At 43.9% G+C, this 17323-nt stretch overlaps 1 protein-coding gene across 2 annotated transcripts; it reads right to left on the bottom strand.

Annotated features, from left to right (window-relative positions):
• Positions 1 to 129: 129 nt before the first annotated feature.
• sfmbt1 (Scm like with four mbt domains 1) lies at positions 130 to 16501 on the bottom strand. Of its 2 annotated transcripts, none has more exons than XM_071532364.1 (21): positions 16436 to 16501; positions 12061 to 12118; positions 11867 to 11961; positions 11499 to 11742; positions 10839 to 10927; positions 9720 to 9972; positions 8251 to 8348; positions 7965 to 8066; positions 7419 to 7578; positions 7163 to 7245; positions 6485 to 6611; positions 5575 to 5688; positions 5327 to 5369; positions 5155 to 5222; positions 4869 to 5008; positions 3609 to 3718; positions 2959 to 3134; positions 1923 to 2101; positions 1356 to 1580; positions 1034 to 1162; positions 130 to 912 (listed from the first exon to the last, which is right to left on the bottom strand). In XM_071532364.1, exons 2-21 carry the CDS (start codon positions 12083 to 12085, stop codon positions 772 to 774), a joined length of 2601 nt encoding a protein of 866 aa, XP_071388465.1. In that variant the 5' UTR covers positions 12086 to 12118; positions 16436 to 16501; the 3' UTR covers positions 130 to 771. The 2 variants fall into 2 exon arrangements, with proteins under 2 accessions (XP_071388465.1, XP_071388466.1); XM_071532365.1 differs by having other exon boundaries at positions 5155 to 5219.
• Between the last annotated feature and the right edge of the window lie 822 nt (positions 16502 to 17323).

Raw genomic sequence — 17323 nt, 5'->3', positions numbered from 1 at the left:
CAAATCAAATCCAAACTCTCAAGATGTTATAGCCACGTGTAAAGCGGGCCTGTATAAGCTGAACTTGACTCAATGAACAAAGTGTGTCTAGCTATGTCTCTTAAAAGTAAATAGCAATCAATTTTAGACTTTTTGTTATTCCTTTGATCTAGGACAGTCCACTCAGCATTTGTGAGTACAAACAACTCTCCAAAAGCTAGAAACCAGAGAGAAAAAAGCTCAATCAATTGATATTCCGATGTACAGCCTAGAGCTTCGACACCGATAACAGATTGATTTTTTGAATACGATTTGTAAGTGCTTAAATCCAAATGACCTGTCAAGCGTGCCCTCATCCTCACCAAACATCATTCTTGCTATTGTTCCGGTCTTTTTTTTTGTTTTTTTTTATGTTCTATGGAGTTGGACATCAGTGTGAAGGTCACCTCTTCTCTCTCAAGTCTGGCTCCAGGAGTCGATAGTAAATGCTCACTAACACATACCAAATGTCCTAGGGCATAGAAGAACACTTAAAAACTGAAATTCAGTGATATTCCTTTTTAAGACGGCAATGCAGGTGGGAAACAAATGAGCACTGTAGTCGCTCTACACCAAAAGAAATGGGAAATGCTGCTCCATCCATCCCATGTCCATGCATGATGCCTTCTCGCAGCATTGTCTGCAGGATTCTTAAGGATGTCCAGTGGTAGAAAAGTGAAGAAAAGACGGTGTTTTTCACAGGATTGATACACAGAGCAGGATGTAGTAATGTCTCTGTTCGTTCCCCATCAGCTACGTAGCAAACTGCTGATAAAACGCCAGCTTGACCCTCTCGATGTGGTGGCACAGCTTGATGGCCGGTCCCAGCTTCAGGTCCATGCACTCCTGCACCGTCGGGAGGTTAAGCAGGAGCAGCGCCTGTCCGTCGATCTCCTACAAGCACATATGACAACAAGTTTATACAGCATACAAGTGCATAATGCTCTTTCCGCAGTAGTGGAGTGACTACTCATCCTGAGTGGCCATAAGTCTGAGTGTGTGTTGCATTTGCTACCTGATCCAGGAAGATCCGTGCAAGAGGGGCACAGTCAGTGGTCCTGATGAAGCGAACCACATCAGTGACGCTCCACTCCAGGGGGCTGGTGTCCAAACACAGCTTCTGAGGAGCCTCAGTCTTTGAGGTCTATAAACACACAGAGGGGGACAGTCAGACAGGCTAGCACATCTCCCAGCCAAGGCGACATGGCTGGTAGCTCGTTTTATCCCTGACAATTGATGCTGAGAAGTGTATCGGACATAACATTTCATGAACCAAACACTGGCTGTTTGAGCCTTTTTAATTTCCTTATAATCGTCTTCTTAGAGCGTGTTAATACCTTTGGTGAGGGAGGGCGGTTCTCGTCGTCGGAGAAGGAGGGAGAGCGGGGTTTCCGGCGCCGGCGCGTGGGCCTGGGTGTCGCCGGCGGGGAGGGGGATGGCGTGGTGGGCTGAGACTTCCCGACAGAATATTCAGAGTCGTCCTGGAGATCATCCTGCAGCTCGGAGCCGGAATCTTCGCTCAGGGAGTCGTCCTCGTCCAGATCCTCTTCCTCTCCACTGCCCTGCGAGCCAGACGAGGGTGACAAACAGTTCATAAGTCCAGATTCAAGTGAGGTGTGAAGAATCAGAGTTAAAGTTTAGCAGTAATACAACATTTGCCTCCTTTATTTATTAATATCTGTATAGGGAAATCAAGTGTCTCAACCCGGACTGACGGACCTGCAATTGCCTCTTGATGACCACAATATCATGATAGTGTCATGGGAAAAAGAAAATGTGTGCATGTCTGCGTGCAAATGTGCATGTTTGAGTGACAAATTTCTAACATCATGCATCGTGCAACGTGATAAGCTGTTTGAGAATAGTTAGAGAACAGTGTGTGTGTGTGTGTGTGTGTGGGGTACCTGTGGAGACCCGGCAGGCGTGTTGTCCAGTGAGGCTGAGGAGCGTCTCTTCTTGTGGACAAAGAGCTGCTTCCTCCTCTTCCTCCTCCTCCCTCTCCTCTTCACTCCTCCCTCCAGGTTGGAGTGACCCCCAGGTGGGCGGCCAACACGTCTGCTCTTCTTCTTGCCATAGTAATACGCTGGTGACAAGACAACAGGCTTACCTTGACAGGTCTGATATACTATCAAGTGTTTAACTCTCCGAGGGATACAGTCAAATCAAGTGTTTATAAAATTTAAATGGCTGAATTAATTAACCCAACTGAATTGAATATATTTTATATAGCAGGAGCATTGATTAATAGGCTGTAAAAGCATATCTGCGGGGAAGATATGTACTGTCTAGAGTGATAAGAAAACATAAGAGACAGAAGAGAATCAAAGTGTAATCATGTGCCTGTTGCTATCAAATTGCATCAGTTCCATAAGCAGAACACTGTAATGCAGCAGCAACAAGCAAACGTATCCCTCAAACAAATCTGTGACTGTGTTGACTGAGTAGTTCAGCAGAAAATTGAAGAAGCCATTTTTGATTTTCTGCCAACCTCACCTGCTTATGCATTGCCTCCAGATTATTCCAGTTTTTAAATTACATTTCTAACCCTCTGCTTCACAGAATTCCCATTTTCCTTATGAGAGCGTTTATGTAACCGCCAATCATTTCTACATCCACGTGCAACACAAATGCAAAGAATTGTTAGAATGGTTCTGAAAGAAGGAGAAATTAATTAGCTTTGTGCCAAACTAGAGCAAGTTTGAATAAATGCTCAGAATTCAGGTCAAAATTGTCATGAAGCACTGGAAGAAGATAAGCCGACAAGGAAGTGTACAATTTCTAAGCTGTTAAAAAAGCAAACAATATTAAAGGTTGAGCTTAATGTTCCTTTCGTGTCCCAATCATCCAATAAAACATTTTATTTGAAAGAAGAGACATTCATTTCTCCACAGCCTTGTGGGTTGAATCAAAGCTACACATCTCTCTCTCTAAACCACCTACTGTATTTGGTCTTGGTGAGGACGGAGCAGTTCTCCGAGCAGCGCTCCAGAACCATGCGAGGTCCAAACAGGTTTGGGCAGCACTCTAGCTTGATGCAGGTTTTCCTGCAGAACTCGGCCACACGGTCTGCAGTGCGGACTATCTCCACAGTGGCCCGGTAACTCTTCCCTTTGTACCTGACATTTGAGCGGATCACACATGGATAAATTGTTCATTTTTTCCACATAATATTAAGCAAAAAGACAGATGGCACAAAGACAAAACGGAGTGACAGGAAGGTTTTACAGAGTGACTCGAAGGTTTTCAAAGGGAAAATGTAAAAATGTATTGACTCACTGATGTCACATACTCATTCAAGCTCCCATTATTTCATTAAAGCAATGTTTTATCCAGCAAGGTTGCTTCAGCCTGCAAGGTCTCTGTTAAACAAGTGACCCAGACGCTGTTGGTTGAAACTCTGTTAATGAACTATCGGGAGCTTGCATTGGGATCCACTGTGCAGATTTATTCATTGCCATTTGTGCTTCAAGTACATTTTTAATCTAGCATCTGGCCTACAACAGGCTGGATATGAACACTTCTACTATTCCTGTAGGATTTCTATGGGGCTGAGAATTTTAATCTGAGGATTAAATAGTGTTTCCCCTCACTTGGCTTTGAGTGTCTCTCCATGGCCTTGCCAGCGGCCCTCCTGGTCCAGCTGCAGCTCTCTCAGCACACGGCTGGGCTTGTAGGCCGAGTTTATCAGCAGAGTCAACACCTAGATATAACACGTCCATGGAAATACATACAGTATCAAGCTTAGAGCTTATCTGGCACGTTGGAGGGTTTAATATAGTGGAGCATAGAATGGTAAGGAGAATCTTGTATGGGCTTTCACGTTTCCATTTATTCTTGGAACGTGTTACATGTAGCATTTTAATATCGATAAATCACTGCTACATTAATTCATGACATGAGTAGAGTTACCGTAAACAAATGAGTAACAACATCATGTGACAGGAAGCAACAGGGTTTATGGGAAACGCATTTTTGGCGCTTTTCCACTGCATGGTACCGGCTCGACTCGACTCGCCTTTTTTGGTTTTCCACTGGCCAAGTACCAGGTACCAGGTACCATATTACGTAGTACCTGGTACTTTTTTTCGTAGCACCTCCGTCGAGGTTCCAAGCGAGCTGAGGCGAGCTGAGGCGAGCTGAGGCGATACCAAAAGGTGAAAACACTGCAGACCACTGATTGGTCAGATCGTCATCGCGACACGGGGCGTATATGCTAACGTTAGCTACCAGGCTAGCTTACCCTCTTGCGTCGCCTTGAGCAGCCAGAGAGCAGTCTGCTGTCTCGCTGCCTTCAGCCTCTTCTGAAATAAAAATCTGTCTCTTTGCTGTGACTTAACAGCCACATACCGATAATCAAGAACACCATCGCTTCGATATCCTCCATAGTAGCTGTGTGTCGCGTTTCATGCAGCGTCGCTATGACGACCAATTTGGGGGGTGGGGCACACTGAGGGGGTACTATTTGCAGTGGAAAACCAAAGTGGTACTACCAAAAGCGAGTCGAGTCGAGTCGAGGCGAGGCGAGTTGAGCCGGTACTATGCAGTGGAAAAGCGGCATTTCATCTTCATTTTGAGAAACATTAGCACTAACAATACCACTGGTGTGAGATAGAAGCTACAAATTGTCTCAACCATGGTCTATTTGTTTATGGTAATTATACCAAGGTATCAATTAGTTTGACGATGGTAAACTGATGTTTGCTGTTTACAAATAGCATGTTTATTCTTTAAAAAGTCACTTTTTACATCTGTATATTTGATATCAAGCCATTTGTTACAGTGTATTGGTTTGGAGAAAATATTGTTTTTGTTTTATTCATACAGTAAATAGCGGGACCAGCCCTCCTCACCTCTTTGAGCACGAGGACGCAGTTCCCAGGGCCAATGAACTGGGGCAGCTCGGCGATGCGCCCCTTGTTTAGGTAAGGCCCAGAGAAACAACGGTGGTTGAAGTAGATCTTGGGACAACAGTACTTCCCATTCCCCTGTCCTGCACGTGGGCACAAAACACAATACCAATGATGTGGTTTAAAGAGACTGCACAGACAGTCAGTACATGGGATATATCACAATGCGGGATCACACGAGTATCACTACTGCAAATATCTTCAACAGGACCAGAGACACACCACTCACCTGTTTCTGACTGGCTGGCCACCTGCTGCTTGACAGTGTCAGGTGACGAAGACTTGGGTGGGGTTCTGCTGTAAGGTAAAGAGATAAAAATTAGTAAAAAGGTTGAAGGGCATGGGACTTGATCCAGTCGAACCAAGACACTAATCAAATTCCCCTCCACTCTCATACTCACTGTTTCTCAGGCTGAACCACAGCAATCTTCCTTTGTTTCTCAACTGAAAGAGAAGGAAAGATGAATGCAACATGGCAATAATATTATCATGTGTAATCAACATGTCATTTGGAGGTCAGTGTCAAAAAAAACTGTGCAGAATTTATCGGTGCAGTAGTAACACTCTCATGCAAGCTGTACTGTAAAGACAACCATGTTCAGTTTGACCCCTCCTTCCAACAGTGGTGCGGTGTGACAATGCTACACACCTGAGGGCTTGATGGGGTAGACTAGAGGATAGCCATTTGTCTCACACCAGCTGACAGGGAAGATGTCCAGGGAGTCCACATGAACAATCAGTTCTGGCATGGGCTGCTTCAGTCCTACACACACACACACACACACACAGACAGACAGCTATTAGTCACATCCACTCCACAGTCAGCAGTGTTAATGATATCACAGGCAACATTTTTATCACGGCAAGGACGCCAAAGTGAGATACTTCACTCCTCTATACCTGAGTGCTATCAGACTTCATCACAGTGTTGGAAAAATCGTTTGGTATAAGTTTGTGATTTTTCAGTTGTCTCTAATCAATAAAACAAAAACTTGTATTATTGGAGTTGTATTATTATTGGTTTAACTTAAATCATAAACTTAACATTTTAGATGGGATCTGGTTTCTTCATCTATTAGTTTGCATGGACTGCTGCTGTACAGTAGCTGCGCCATAATATTGAGCCATAATTATTCATACTGAACAAAAGCATAGCTTATCCACCTTTACAGTCCTTAAACTTACTGTGTATGGTATATGGTGTCTGACATATATTTCTGAGTTGTGTCACATTTGTTTTTGCCACCTTATGAGACTGTTTGATTTCCATAGCAGTACTTCTGTGTGTGTATGTATGTAATATGCTATAAGTTATGTTTTTTAACACCAGCTGTCTTCATTTCTTCTATGGAGAAGACAGTAATCACCTGGGTAGCCACAGAGCTGAGATCACATCCAAACACACTAATGATAAATGAAATCTATATGTCACTGAATACAGAATGTACAGAATATGTACTTGTTCATTTTCATCTACTTTTACAGCTTGCTCCCCATGTCTTGATTTTTTTTTAAAAATGCTTATAGCACAGACACATCCTGCCGCCTCCCCCTCTCACCTTCCAGGCTGAGCCAAATGTATTGCCCTTTGACCTTGGTGACTGTTGCCACGTGAATGCTCTCAGGTGACAGCGGGTTGACAGCCTCCAGTTTCATGGCCTCTTTGAAGCTGTGGTCACACTGCTCCTGGGAGGCAAACAGAAAGGGTTCTTTAAAACCAAAACTTCACTTGAATACATTTTCACCATTGCGGATGTCTTTGAAAGTGGAAAGTAATGTATAATAATAATAATAATAATAATAATAATAACAAATCACAAAAGAAGAAAAAAAATTCACACTTGGTACATGGTTGTGCTGTGTGATTTCAGTCCAACATTTCTTAAAATATTGTGTATTCTTCTCTGGTAAAAGGAAACAAAAGTCAAGGTGGACCGCCTACTTACAACCCAACATGTCATCACTGGACAAAAGTGTGGCTTTCTATTATGCTGTCAGTCATATGGGCAAAATCTCATTCTCCACATTTCATTGTTTGTGGCAGGCAGAGGTTTAGGTGAAAACATTTCTGATTGCATTGGAGAGCAAACTACGAGAGTATTTTTTTTTTCTCCCCAAAAGTGAAGGTTACAAAGTTGCCAATAGAATCTAAGGATGCCTTCAGCAGTGAGGTACATACACTTCTGCTGTGCATGCCATATGCATTACAGTGCTGAGGGTAACAGAGGCTGACTTACAGCGGGGAAGCAAGGCTGAGGAGCCGCCTCGGCCTCGCACTGTTTCAGGTAGTCTGCCCAGTCAAAGTCCGGGCCCTGGTATCCTGTGCACGATAAAATAAATACACAAGAGGAGGAGGCAATGAGAAACAGAGTGGGAAGTAAGGTCAGATAAGAAAAAAAACAGAGAGAGATAGAGAGAGCATGAGTGATCAAATCAGTGTCACACTGCATTTCCTGATAAGTGGTTTTACAGGCACCACGTGACGTAGCTGACCTGGTGGGGGGCTGAGAGGGACCCCGTTCTTGAGGCTCCACTGTGCAGGGAAGATGCCTGGACTGTCCCTGTGGCACAGGAAGGACCGCCCAGCACCCTCAGACACCTCAATGCCACAAAGGTCGTCCATCTTCACCAGGAAGAACTGCTCGCTGAACACCTGAAGTGGAGAGGAGGCAGTTTTGGGTCACTTCCAGTCACTCTCAATTAGTTCAACAACTCTGAAGTGGCCTAGGATGCCCTCTGTTCGCCATTTTTTTCCTTTCACACTAAAGGCAGCGTCGAGCCTTCCGGACAGGTGTCAGCTGGTGGTAAAGTCAGGGAGATCTGCTCAGCTGTGTGGTTTAAGTTGCAAAATTTCATGAGGATATTTGTGTTTTTCCAAGCCTAGGGGTGACCAAATCTCAGCCACTGAATTGACAAATTAAAGACAGTTTAGTAGGAATGACAGAAAACATAAAACGACAGCAAATAACCAGCAAACACAGGAAGAACATTCATACAACTGCATGGGAGGGACTTAGATTTGATGTGGGAGACTGTTACCTTGGTGACAGTGGCAGGACTGATGGAGATAGGAGCAGCGGGGTCAACAGCCTCCAGTTTCATCCCTTCCTTAAAACAATGAGCAGTGATGGCAGGCTGGTCCTGAAACAACACACACACAGTCATTTTCAACAGCTCGGCTCTCATAAATGTTTCAGCATCCAATTTGGAGGAGGATGTCACAACTGTCTGCTTACCACATCATTAGAGATCCAGATCTAAACTATTGGATAAACAATGAAATTGTCAGATCAGGAAGCACAAATACGAGCAGCGATAGCCATACCTTGCAGAACTCCTCAGTCAGAGCGTCATCTTGAGGCAGTTCACTGATCCTCTGCCTCACCTCCTCCCACTCTTTCTCTGTCCGCAGGGCCACCAGATCTGGATCAAACAAATACACACAAACCAGCTGCTAAAGAGCAAAACCTGATTCCCTACTGACTGAGTGTATAATTTGAATATCAAAGGAGTATTTAATCCAACCAAACCTGATCTAATTCTACTCTACACAAGAGTCTTATTTGAATGAACTAACCCTTTAAGCCAGAAATGGGCAAGATAGAGTCAGGGCTGCATAATTAATCAGGAAAAAAACAACCCTGAAATTTCAATGTTGTCGACTGCAATTTCCACATCACAAAAGGCTCAAACTCCTCAATACAGGGTGCCGGGTTCCAGACGGCCCTGTAAACAAGGTATTCTGGCGCTGTGCAGAATCCATCAAGTTGAACATCAGACGAATCTTTCATTACATTCAAACCGAGCATTAGCATTTCCTCCCACCCCTTTTTTCAAGTGATAAATATAATGTCTGCATGTATCACTACAATTGTTGTAATCAGGATTAAGCAATCCTTCCACTGACTAAATTCTGTTATTAACTCTCAAAAGCACAGTATCCAGTTACAGAGAGCACAATTTTGGCAATAAAAGTCCTGCATAAATTACCAATCGGGCTTTTCATTAAAAATCATTAGCAGTACCAGTGGGTGGATCAGCTGCACCAAGAGGGAGAGAAAGCCTACGGTGCGTCTTACTACCTCGCATATTAACAAACTTCATTCAGTTGAAGAGTATTAGCAAATCCTGGCCATGAAAACAATGATCCATCCAATCCTGTGCGGAAAATCAATTTGAAGATCTAAAGGGATATCTTGACATTTTGAATTTTAGTCCCATATTATTCATCATTGGGCACTTGTCAGAATGTATCAAAAATGTTCCTGCATTGGAAAATGGTACAATGGCACTGTTCACATACCTCATTAAAACCAGTGAGTTTGAAACTCTTTCACATAATGTGACAAGTGACAAGTGGAGAAAAATAACAGACTTAAATTCAGCTGATCTGATGGAGTGAGAAGGCTACGGTTAAGAATTTATTATATCCGATCCAATCATTCATTATGTATGGCACATGGTAATGCTGTATTGCAAATTGAAAGCCGCTCTCTCTCTATGAAAAGTAAAATCAGTAAGTATTTGTTTATATAATTCTACCTGAATTTTAAACATAGGGTTAAGCTACATGAATGGACATGAAAAAACCTTCAGACTAGCTGTGTTAAAAAAACAAAAACACATTCAGTCTGCCATGGCATTGTGAATTCTTCATGTGGCCTTCCATCAAAAATTATTACTCATGCCTGCTTTGGCAGTGAAACACCCACCGAGCAAGAAATCATTTTCCTTTAAAAAAAAAAAATCTTTTGTTTCTAAATATAACACCTGACCCATGACAGTGCCACTGACCTGCAGGGGGCCTGAGGGTGCAGCCGCGCTCTTTGGCCCAGCCGGGTGGGTGGAGGCGTGGGTGGAGGTAGTAGAGCCAGAGGGTGGCGGGTGTGTCTGGGAGGCCCTCGGTGCCCACCAGGCGCAGCTTCAGCCTTCCTCCAACGTTCTCCTCCACCTCGGCGGCCCAGGCCAGCGCCGGGTCAGCGCTGTCCTGCAGCTCCACATAGCAGCCTGCACACAGGAGCTCCACTGGGTCCCGACCCCACTGGGGCTGAAGGGGGAGGGGCGGGGGTGAGGGTGAGGGGGCGAATGAGATGTTGATAAGGCACACACGCAATTGCAAACACAAATGAACACACGCCTAGGCAAGGCAAGAAATTTGTATAGGGAGAGAATGTGCTGCATGGCTAAGTGGTAGAACTGAAGCAAAGTCAGTGAAAGCTAACTAATGGAAGAAATTCACAGACCGTTCCGAGAGTGAATTTCAATGGCATCCCTGGGTGCAGTAAACAAAAGCACATAGCCTTGTATATTTGAGACTTGAGGCTTCATGCAGTGTATGCATGCAAGACTTGATTTTAAATATAAACTCTCAGATTTTTCCATGTTCAAGTCTATAAAAAAAAGTCAGTACATCTCAATGCAGTGAAAAGCTTGTGTCCTGGCTCTCTCCTATTAAAAATAGGGCATATACACAAGGAAAAATAGATTAAGTGTTTGGTACACCTGCACTACAAGGACAATAAATACAATGACAACAGTATAACAACAACTGAACAGTTCTACTGCATGTGCGGGCATCAAACTGCACAACTGCTGTTCATGACTCTGACTGCCTGAGGGTAGAAAACGTCAACTGGGTTTTTTTTTTTTAGTGTCAGCTGTATTTACCCAACTTGCCTTGCCATCTTAACCATAATGGGAAAAGTCTGCTTGATTGTGACATCCTCAATGATTTTATTGATGCTTTATGTGTTTTTAAAGATGTCAAATAAATCAAATCAAGACTGTGATACAGCAGCTTGTTCTTGGCACAGACAGAGACTTGAGAAAGAGACTACTAGTGCCTCGTGTTCAAAGCCCCACCCTAGGTGTGAGTTTCATAAGGAAGAGAGCATCTCCCTTCCCCTGTCTTACCAATTCCAGCAGGTTGGCGGGCGCACTACACTCCTCAGCCAGGGCCTTTTCCAGCAGAGCCTCCCAGTCCTGGTGCTTCTCACGCACACCTGAGGTGGACCACACACACACAGTTCACTTTATTAACCAGTGGCAGCCTAGTCCAGTGGTTAGACAGACCGTCTCACAACCAGGCGGACTCAGGTTCAATCCCCACAACAGCCAGCTATCCTGTCAAAGTGTCCTTGAGTAAGTCACTCTGGATCGGAGTGTCAGCTAAATGCCTAAAGTGGAAATCTGGTTTTCAGGCATGATGCAAGTAAACACAAATTGGAGCCAATTTGTTATGTTGTCAGATGCCTTTTACAAGAACAAAAAAAATTATTCTTTAGTTTTTATAAAGTGGTAATCTGCAAGATCCTCATTTTTTGTGAACACAATTTTGTGATCACTTGGCAAACAACGTGATGTCAGTTTCCTTGGATTTTCAAATAAGTTGTAGATAACTGGGAAGCTTTGAATGGCTGGAATCAATTTCTTGCCCATTTTGCTCTTGCCAGGCGGAACTATTGTTCATGAAATAACATGGGAAACAAGGAAGCACACAAAATCAGATTGGCTGTGGACTGCAGATGATTGAAAAAATTCCCCCGCCCCCCCAACCCCCCAGCCATGCCTCACCCTCGGGGGCTCTCATGGTCTTGCCCTGCTGTCGGCTCCAGCCCAGAGGGTGGAGGTCTGCCGTCATGATGTCGCACCAGAAGTCGGCACGCCGGTCGTCCTGGTATCCCTCGTAGCGCAGGAGCAGCAGCTGGCCACATGTAGTGATGATGTTGGCCACCCAGTAAGGACCGTCGGCCTCTGAGCGCACACACACCTCCAGCTTCATGCCTGGGGTCAGGCCTGTCTGCAGGCCCTGGTCCACCTGAGAGAGGGAGACAGGAAGAGAGAGAGACAGGAGCGTTGTTTACTTGCACATTTACAACTGAAGTGGATTTTCCATTTGTGCTCTGAAGTGTGTGTTAGCTGTGCAGGTGGTCGGGACTCACATGTTTGAAGGCGTGATGGGGCACAGACATGGCTCCATTCTCCTCCAGGTAATCGTCCCAGTTAAAGTCAGACACATCCTGACCAGAGTCCCCATCTGGATCACACACACACACAAAATGTTTCTTTTTTCCAACCTACTTTCCAACATTTTATCCCGCTCATTTCATGCAGCTGTTGATAGAATAGGTCTTACCAGACTCCAGTGACTCCTGACTCATGTTGGTGCCCCCTAAAGGCCAAGTCTAGACACTCTGGGGAGGAGCAGAGGAGGAGGATTATTATCTAGTGGGGGGCTGGGGGCAAATGAGCATTGATCAAAAACTCTGGAAACAGACAAAGATACAAGGAGATCTGAGAGAGAGAAAAAGAGAGAAATGCAGAAGTTGGATCTCCACATGTGGGACAAGGCGGACAATAAAACAGCCATGTGTATGAGGAATTTGCAAACCCAAAGATACATTTACCAATGCACAGGATTTTATGTTGCAATCCTTTGAGCCATAATCCAAGGTGAGCATTCATACAGAAGCTCAGTTCAGATGGTAAAAGGAATGATGTACTAACCACCAAATGGTGACTATAGAGGACATCAGGCTATTCTGTCATAAATCTACAGTACCACCAGACAGGCAGCACCATTCACCAGCCATCTTATCTAAATGTTACAGGGTTGAGTGTGTGAGTTATCAAGTGGTTTCCTCCCATCACAGATGTTTTGTTGAATTAGGCCCACAACACCTCCACAAGGCTCAACAGTGATTTCTGGCATTTCATAACCCCCCCACCCTCCAACACCCACTGTAACCTACAGTACACTACCCTGTATCTATACCCTAGTTCCCAGAATTACTCTATAATTTCTGAACTTTCTATTGATTCCAACAAAAATAAGATAATGGGACGGCTGACACTGCTGGCTCGAGGCCTGCTCAGCAGTTGTGTGTCAGCAAACAATTACACCAAGAGCTAACAGTGTACCACAACTCACTCCATCTACCATATCATATGATATGTAACTCCAGCTGATATGGACTCACAAACAACATGTCAGCTAGCACGCTGCAGACAACCAAGAAAGCAGAAAGCACCCATACTGCTTCCAAAGCTCAATTATTTTTGAGAGGAAAAAAATATGAATTATGAATTTTAACAAGGCTAATTTGAAACTTACCAATAGCAGCAAAGCCTGCTTCAAGGCCAAAATGAAATGAATCAGCATTTGTTCAGATGCTTATGCCATACTAATTCTAAAATTTAAGTTTGTTTGCTCTTTCCAAACTTAATAATAAAATAGCCCAGAGGAAAAAAGCTTCGGGAAAGTTAATACATTAACATTCAAGCCCTTCTAACCAGTCCTGAACTCAATCAATAGAAAAGATGAGAAGCAGCGAATAAAATCAGAAATTACATGGTGCATATCTGTCATTCATTAGGGAGGCATAGGCTACCACCTAAGTGACACACCAGATGGTATGTGACTGGGAACCATATTAAACCATGTTAATCTCATCCAGCTCCCAAACGTACACCACTTCTACTTCTGAGGCTCATTTAGGCTGCTGAAAATTGCCCCAGCACCGAGTGACCCGGCTTCTTAACATAAGCTAATACCTACTACTGCTGCCCCGAAGTAAAGATTTCAAACTGTTCCCTGACGTGAATGTGGATACACATCAAGTTCGACACATCGAAATGCCCCCAACCTCCCCCCCCAGCACTGTGAAAAGAGGATGAAATAAAGTTAATGCAACAAGAGAGATGGCATTTATAAAGTGTCTAGGAGGGAGCGCTGGGTGTGACAATAGTGGAGAGTTTGGTGTATGGGATGCGGAGGATAGCTGCTCTGTCATGGCAGCTCCTTTCAGCCGGCCTGTCAGGCCCGTCTTTGTCATGTCTGACGTCTCTATTAAAGACGGGGCCGCCATCAGACGCCCCAACACCCCTCCCCACCCCCCCTTGACCACCGGACGGTCGCCCCGACCCCCGTGCTCCGCCGGGATCAGCGCCGCCTTTCACCCACGACCCCGACGCCCTGCCCCGGTCTCTTTCTCCCTCACTCCCCCCCCCCTCTCTCTCTTTCTCCCCCTCTCTCCAGCACACACACACACAAACACACACACACACACCAGAGGGCCTCATTGTCCTTGAGGTCACACTCCCAACATAAGGGAGCAAAAAAAAAGAGCAGAGGAGACATTTCCAAAAGCTCAGACTGAGAATTAGAAGGCTGTGTTCTAACACCTGATGCTGAGCTTTAAAGATTTTTACCATTTATGACAGCATGATGGGATTTTGAGTTGATTATTCTTCTTCTTGGGTAGGTTAACCCACATGCCCATTGGAGCTTCTTCAACTACACAATATTTTTTCATGCCTTTTCTCTATTTGTGAATGTTTTTGTGCAACATGAACAAAATTAAACTGAATCAGACATTTTGACAATCTGACAGGAATAAAACTGATGGCTGTGTTTAGTGATACCTCTAGTGGTATTTAATGCATTTCAGGCAATTCGGCCTATCTTTTGAAATTTCTGGAGATGAGCTTTGAAGATTTGCTCTGAATTCTTCTGCGGTATGAGCTGTCTGTTATTACAGCACTAAACTGAACATAATAGCACGGCTAGCCTTGTACAGACAGGAAGACAAGCAACTTCCCCTGTTTCATATAAATGGGCTACGCGGACCACAGTTACCAGCAACAGTCTGCCTGACTCTTTCTTCACCACCCGTTAACTGACTGAACCTGAAAGAGAAAGGGCCAAATGCGCACACACCCACGCAAACGTATTCACACACACACACACAGACAACTGAGATCCTCACTACATCCTCCTTACAAGCACTTATTGAATCATATTTTCATCAGTACTTAGCATGCTGTCGAGCATTTCCAAACAACACTTTCTGCACCACTGAGGTCCCTGGGCAGGAAATGCAATCTGACAAGATATATATTCACACATAGCAGGGCTTTGCCAAGAAATGTAAATGAACGCAATTTGGGTTCAGTAAAAGCTACATTGTGAACAATGCTAACTGAGTCTGGCACTATTCTTATTCACCAAATAATAAAATCAGCACAGGCAAACTGACATCTCCCACTGGGTTCTTCCTCAAACACCATGTTATGGCTTACTCACCACCTGATGACATTACATTAAAAGATGGCTAAACTCTGACCTCCAGGTGGTGATCAGCATAACACGAAACTCAATATAAACAAAAACTGATTAGATTCAATTTTTTTCTCATATAGGCCAACTTACATCAGTTTGATACTACCTACCATGTCACAAACATTTATGCAAGCCTAAACAGGCATGTAAACAGAGTTTAGGTATGTTTACCCTCCACTACATCCCTGATAACAGCATGTTGTGTGATAAAGTGAGAACATAGATTATTGTAGTAACCCTGTGGCTGCCAAACAGAACTTGGTTCCCATGTGGTTTCTTAGGAACACCAGCCAACACCTTTTAAAGTAAATGTAAATACACCAAAGAGCAATAATATAGGCACTGGGGATGCCAACAAAGGGTTTTATTGAAGCCCAATGTCAAATAGGAGGATCCCAGTTGGCCTGCTCAGTGGATGGTAATCCACCAGGCTCTGTCCAAACTGACCTCTAATTCTGTCAACTGGCCGCCCTGCTAAGTTGAAAGCAAACGAGACACTGAAATGAAAAATCCATATTTCATGCATGAAGCACACATAAATAAAAACACTATTCCATTCAACTGCTCCTTAGGCAATTGCAATAATATTGCTTGTTGCCATTGCATAGCGGCACGTCAACTGGAGCAGCGCTGCCAGGATCACTCAAGTTGCACAATAGGGAAGTTAAGAGCCAGGAGAAAAATAGGTTGCTATAAGCCAGCGTGGAAAATGACAACAAAATGACAACCTTCAGAGCATCACCCCGTAAATCTGCTCGTAAAATTTGAGTAAAACGAATGGCGTTTATTAAACGACGGAGTTTATTTAGCCTATTGAGAGCCACATGAAAAACACGATTCGGCTGAGGTCGTGCAACCTTTATTATGTAAGACTTCGACATGTATGAAATATATTGAGTTATTCAAGGGCAAATGAATGGAAATTTCCACAGAATCCTTGAACGATAGCTTAAGATTGCTTTGCTTGTACAGACTAACCGCAGCATTCAGCAATAGAGATGGGCCATTAACGCAATGGCTTTGCAGAGAGACTACAGCGCCGACGGTCTAACTTTCACACTGAGGAGAACATGTCAAATACCGATGAAGAAAAAAATAAATAACTGCCTAATGAATCAGAATGTGGTGCCAGATGCATATCGGCCGTATGGGACTCGCTGGGCACATGGTAAAATCGCCTGTGTCCAAGTCAAGTTACTGAACGTCACGGCTTGAGCAATAAGAGCAGGCTGGCGAGCAATAAGGGCGCTTACACTCGACCGAGCCCGACTCATCTTTTTGAGAGACGGGAAAAAAGACGAACGCAGCACCAAAATGCAAAACACCATTAGGAATCCATGACAAACAACACACAGTATGTGAATATTTAGTCGCAAAATTCGTCTCTTACCGGTAAGTAGTTTTTCCAAGTCGCTTTTTAGATGCCGTTCCTCTCCGCCTGCTCGTTCACAGCAACGTCAAGCTAGCACGAGTAAAAATCAGGACTTCCGGTCGTACATTTCAAAATAAAACGGTAACTGACGAGCGCACGTTTCAACGGTTGTCTAAGTAACAGCAATGCTTTTGTATTGAAGGTAAAATCTCCTTATTTCTGGTATTGTTGCGGCTGTCTCGTGCTACCTTGACGCAGTTCTCGTTCACGACCTCATTCCAATATGGCACAAATGGCCACTGCGCATGTTCTGCCGCCTATATGCCTCTGAGCCCGGCTACATCACACTGCCGACTTCCATCTTCACACACACAATAAAATATCACACATCCAAAAATCTAGACCAGAATTTCTAACATGCGTAAAAAGAAAAAAAAAAATGAAAAAAAAAAAATGAGGAGAATGCTTACTCTCTATCTGCATTCATTCTTACTGGGGTTTTGTCTGATCAGTCGTTGAGAGGTTTTATTTTGTCCAATCCCCAGTGGATTCAACACTTAGTTAATGGTTGAACTAGAATAGACTGCACATATAATCGACCCACTTTCGTTAAGTGGCATTTTTTTGCCATGAAAATGCAATTCGATATGCAATTCGATATGTTATTGAAGGTGTCATATTAAGGAAATGCCCCCGAGTTGATTAATTCTCATTCATTGTTAACTAAATAAATTAGCTTCACAATGCGCAAACCAAAAGACTGAATGGGTTACCACTTTTTAATAAAACACTGTAATGCACAATCATAATGACTGAACAAGGAATAAATATTTCACTGCTGGCACTTCGCACATCATGCTGTTCAATCCTCTGACCAGGATCACAAGTCAGGCTTTTTTTGGGAGA

The sequence above is a fragment of the Centroberyx affinis genome, unplaced genomic scaffold (genome assembly GCF_046629955.1).
Source record: "Centroberyx affinis isolate AG114_WGS23_722 - 3 ecotype Tasmania unplaced genomic scaffold, CSIRO-AGI_Caff_v1 ptg002186l_1, whole genome shotgun sequence".
NCBI classification, from domain to species: Eukaryota; Metazoa; Chordata; class Actinopteri; order Beryciformes; family Berycidae; genus Centroberyx; species Centroberyx affinis.
The sequence above is the reverse complement of the archived record's forward strand: the minus strand, read 5'-3'. Positions and strand labels throughout refer to the sequence as shown.

What these genes read in the sequence shown, in the direction of transcription:
- sfmbt1 (XM_071532364.1), bottom strand. Translation starts at nt 12,085, where the DNA reads ATGAGTCAGGAGTCACTGGAGTCTG. An exon ending in GACCATGAGAGCCCCCGAGG is followed by an intron (nt 10,928 to 11,498) that starts GTGAGGCATGGC and finishes GGTCCACCTCAG; the next exon opens with GTGTGCGTGAGAAGCACCAG. An exon ending in GCGTCCTCGTGCTCAAAGAG is followed by an intron (nt 3,719 to 4,868) that starts GTGAGGAGGGCT and finishes TGTTATATCTAG; the next exon opens with GTGTTGACTCTGCTGATAAA.